This window comes from Anneissia japonica, unplaced genomic scaffold (genome assembly GCF_011630105.1).
Source record: "Anneissia japonica isolate Jap-2015-1 unplaced genomic scaffold, ASM1163010v1 scaffold288290_len239259_cov183, whole genome shotgun sequence".
NCBI lineage: Eukaryota > Metazoa > Echinodermata > Crinoidea > Comatulida > Comatulidae > Anneissia > Anneissia japonica.
The window spans coordinates 22,754-26,834 of record NW_022746555.1 but is presented as its reverse complement, the minus strand read 5'-3'; the positions used below and the strand labels follow the sequence as shown (position 1 = coordinate 26,834).

General features: G+C 36.5%; 1 protein-coding gene across 1 annotated transcript in view; it reads right to left on the bottom strand.

Annotated features, from left to right (window-relative positions):
- Positions 1 to 1,626, bottom strand: part of LOC117120248 (rhodanese domain-containing protein CG4456-like) — a 4,439-nt gene extending 2,813 nt beyond the window's left edge. Inside the window, exon 1 of the mRNA XM_033265264.1 lies at positions 1,401 to 1,626. Coding sequence (XP_033121155.1) covers positions 1,401 to 1,590 — 190 coding nt within the window. The 5' untranslated portion in view covers positions 1,591 to 1,626. The remainder of the gene's footprint in view (positions 1 to 1,400) is intronic.
- Positions 1,627 to 4,081: the final 2,455 nt, after the last annotated feature.

Below are 4,081 nucleotides of genomic sequence, written 5' to 3'. Positions count from 1 at the left end.
GGGGGGGGGGGTGTTGGGGTGTGTGTGTGCGTGTGTGTGTATTTACCTCAAATTTATTATAATAATACACATATTTAATAGGTGGTTTTTGGACCCCAATATCAGTGGCGACTCTAGGATACATTTTGTGGGGGAATAAGCTGTCAGACATGGCGGGGGGCCAGGGGCTAGAGTTTGTATGCCTGAGGAGGGGGAAGGTTTGGGATTTTTTTTAATAGGGACCTCTGGATGTGAAAGAAGTTTTAGCTTGATGTAGGCCTATTTTTAATTATTTTTTTTGTCCGACTGCCCAAAGAGCTCGACCGATTGGTGGGGGGGGGGCTTGACTTGTCCGAAGGGGCTTAAGCCCCTCTACCCCCGCCCACCATCGATGGCGCCACCACTGCCCAATATAGACTTATGTATATTTGTATATACAGAAGAAGCAAGTCAAATGTATTATGATGTCAGAGAGTTGACAATCAACATTGTAATATATTGTATACACGAGTAAATTGTAATTTGTCACTGGTGATGTTTATTATAACAGTAAAGCCTTGCGCTCCCTTTATAAAATGCCTTGTTCTTTTTGTCTTGTGTAGGCCGTGTGGTGCATTGTTTATGATACATATTTGACATACGATTATAACATCATTGTTCCTATATCCTAGCACTGTTATTATTATATATCTATTTGTGACTATGGTGTTATGTAATAATAATAAATAATAATAAGACATTTTTAAAGCGCGCTAATGCATGCACAAGGCGGCCTCTAGGCGCTATAAAATACATAATAACAAGCAAATATTTTAAACAAGGGAATAGCATACATTAAATAGAAACATTTTTTTTTTAACATTAATACATTTAAAAGGTTCCAATTCTACGAAAGTTAAAAAGCACGGTGAGTGATACATTAAAAGCCAATGATAAAATATTGCCGGAAAAGGACGGTTTTTATAGCAGATTTAAACGCTCCAACCGATGTTATACATCTGACGTTGTCAGGCATAGAGTTCCATAGTGTCGGGCCGTAAACAGCAAATACTCGAGCACCAAAGGTGGTAGTCCTTGGGATTCCAGATGGTCGTTCAAGTAGATTCTGTGACGAAGAACGTAGTGTTCGTACCGGCTTATAGCGTTTGACAAAGCATGTAAGGTAAGATGGTCCCATGTCGTGCAGACATTTAAACACAAGCAACAAGATCTTGTACTTCATCCCGGTATGTTATATATCACTTTTAAAAGTCAAAGTAAAATGTATTCATCCAAAAATGGAAATTACATTTTGTTGAATTTAGAGATTTATGTAAAAAATAGGTTTCTGCTGGGAATTGACCCCTAGTCTAGGTCCCAAACAAAACGACTACATAACAAACAAACCGACTACATTAAAAATACAACATACCGTTACCTACCTGTATATGTAGCCACCGCACTCTTAACTGGTGCGGCACTCGAAACACTACATTTTATTATATGATTTGAGCTAGCTGTTTTTTTAATTATTTGAGTTGCATTACTTATACATGATGTTGCGAGGAACTTATTCCTTGCAACCCATGTTGTTTTGCAACATATCTCGCATATAGCCAGAATCCTCGCCATTTTCCGGTATAACCTTTAACAACATGACCTCGTATGTACGTGACCAATATCACGTTGAACTTATTGATTTATGGCGCCCTCTAGTGTTCATTTTAGGACAATGTGAGTTTTGAAAACTAAGGTCCATTTTTAGATTTGACAAAATATTAACTTTCGTGGATTGATTTCTTTATTGAAAAACACAGACTATCATTATCATATTAATTAATTCGTTTTATTGGGGAAAATACAAGCATTTTTAAGACGAAGACCATCAAAATGCATAGCCCACCATGAAAATACTATGTGTTTACGAGATGCGTCGTACGACCGTCGCCAGATGAACCCAACTCAACTCCGGTCCACGTGAGAGCTAGAGCGCGACGCGCCGTCTGCTGATTGTCTGTGCTACGATCCGTTGCACTATTCGTCGCGTTTCGTCCTCCATAGAATCGCGTCGGCCAACGACCATCGGGGTCAGTGAGTGGCCGGCTTTATAATGAACTAATTTCTAAGCTGACGTATATCGAACAGAATAGAAAATTATTCACTTAATTCTTGAATGAGTTCGGATAATTATTTACTTTGTTGATTTCCTGCTTTTGCAGACTTTCTATTAGTTTTGAGGCATGTCAGTTCTCGCCAAATATAATAATACTGTAATTATATTGGAGACATCAATTAAAACAAAATCAGGCTTCCGACTGAAATTAAACAATTGATATTTTGTGGAATCATGGGAACGATCGGAATTAGAAGAAGCTTGACTTAAAGCTAAAGCCCATCTTGGATCAGCTTATGCGTGAACATTGTCAGAAAACCAAATCTTTAAGATGATGTTGAACACGTAAAGCCGGACACTCATGGACCGTCATTAAAAACGATCAGTTGCGCGCGTGCTTTAAAGCGCCCTATGCATCAAATTTTATTTGACAAAAACATGTGACATGCCTATAAATATGGTCATGATGACATCACATCATGACCATATACAGGCACATCATGACTATATATGGGAATACAACAGTTTCTTGTCAAAGTAAATTTGATAGTCTGGATTGAGCTCCAGTCTTCACAATAATATCGCCAAGTAAACCTTCCTTGTGAGTGAATGGCCATCTTGATCCCGTTGAGGACATGGAAAATAGTGAGATAAATATGTGCAAATAACATATTTGTCTGAGGTTTGGTTTTTCAACGTCTCAAATTTATTTTTGTTTGTATTGCATCTCGAGAGTCACAAAGTTCAACAGAAAACTGCCTGGTGGGCAATGTTAGAAATATTAAGGACCGTGACAAAATACTTAAGATTTCGTAGCACAGTAATACATTATTATTGAAAAGATAAATTCTCCCCTGATTAATTGTTTACTATCTATATATCAAGTACGTTTTAATTTGTCTCAATTAATTTGGCACTTCATCAGCTGATAATTTAATTTGTCTCTAGGGTAATTCGGCCCTAATATATATTTGATTTTCGCCTTTACTGATTGTATTTCACATAGGCCTAAGCTCAACTTTTATTATCAATTAGGCAAAGGAAACTCTTATCGAGTCTAGGTCAATTAAGACTCACTGACCACTGCCCTTTTACCGTCAAGAATGTTGATGATTGTCATTGTTGGGTTAATTTTAGCAAGATGTGATTTTTCATTTTATTTAATTTGTCTTCAAGATACAACATTTAAGATTAATACTGTACATACAAATAAACAAAAAAGAAGCGATCATTAAGAACTCAACGGGATTACCAAAACGCGAAACAAACTACTGTTGAGTGGCTCTCAACGCTGATAAATGATATAAAATTTATAAACAATTAACAAAATCGTATATTATATAAATTAAAATTAAATACAAATATATGTACAAGAAAACTCATCTAAAACTTTACTTAAAGCATGCATTTGAATATGGCAATAATAAAATAATGAGTTGCATTTATTTATATTAAAAAAAATTAAAATTCGTTGTGATTTTGCTTTATTAATTTTCAATTGGCAAAGAAAATTAAACGGCGGTCGTAGGGAACACACTTTTTATTTAGTGCTAGTTGCAACTTGTAAAAATACCGGGGTTAAAACAAACTTTAGTCGTAGTTCGAGCTAAAACTTAAAAATTACGTCATTTCGTATTCTTCGAACTTCGACTAGCACTACGACTAAATGACGCGAACCTCGACTAAAATGATACCTCCGCAGGCCGATTTTTTTAGTCAGAGGGTCAGGCTAAATCGCCGACTTGAATAATTTACCCCACTAAAAACAGAGATCCCAAGTCTCCTGAAAATCGCGGGTTTCTCCCGATTTTTGAGGCCGTCTCCCGCCCTCCCGATTTCTATTAATAATCTCCCGATTTTTTTTAATATCCTGAAAATTTCACGAAAAATGTGTTTTCCACCATGTCATAGAGCAATGAAACAAAATTTCTTATCTTAAGCCAATATACTATGGCGCTCGCTCAGCCTTAAAATGTCATAAACAAGACCAGGGAGTTGTTATTTAAGTTG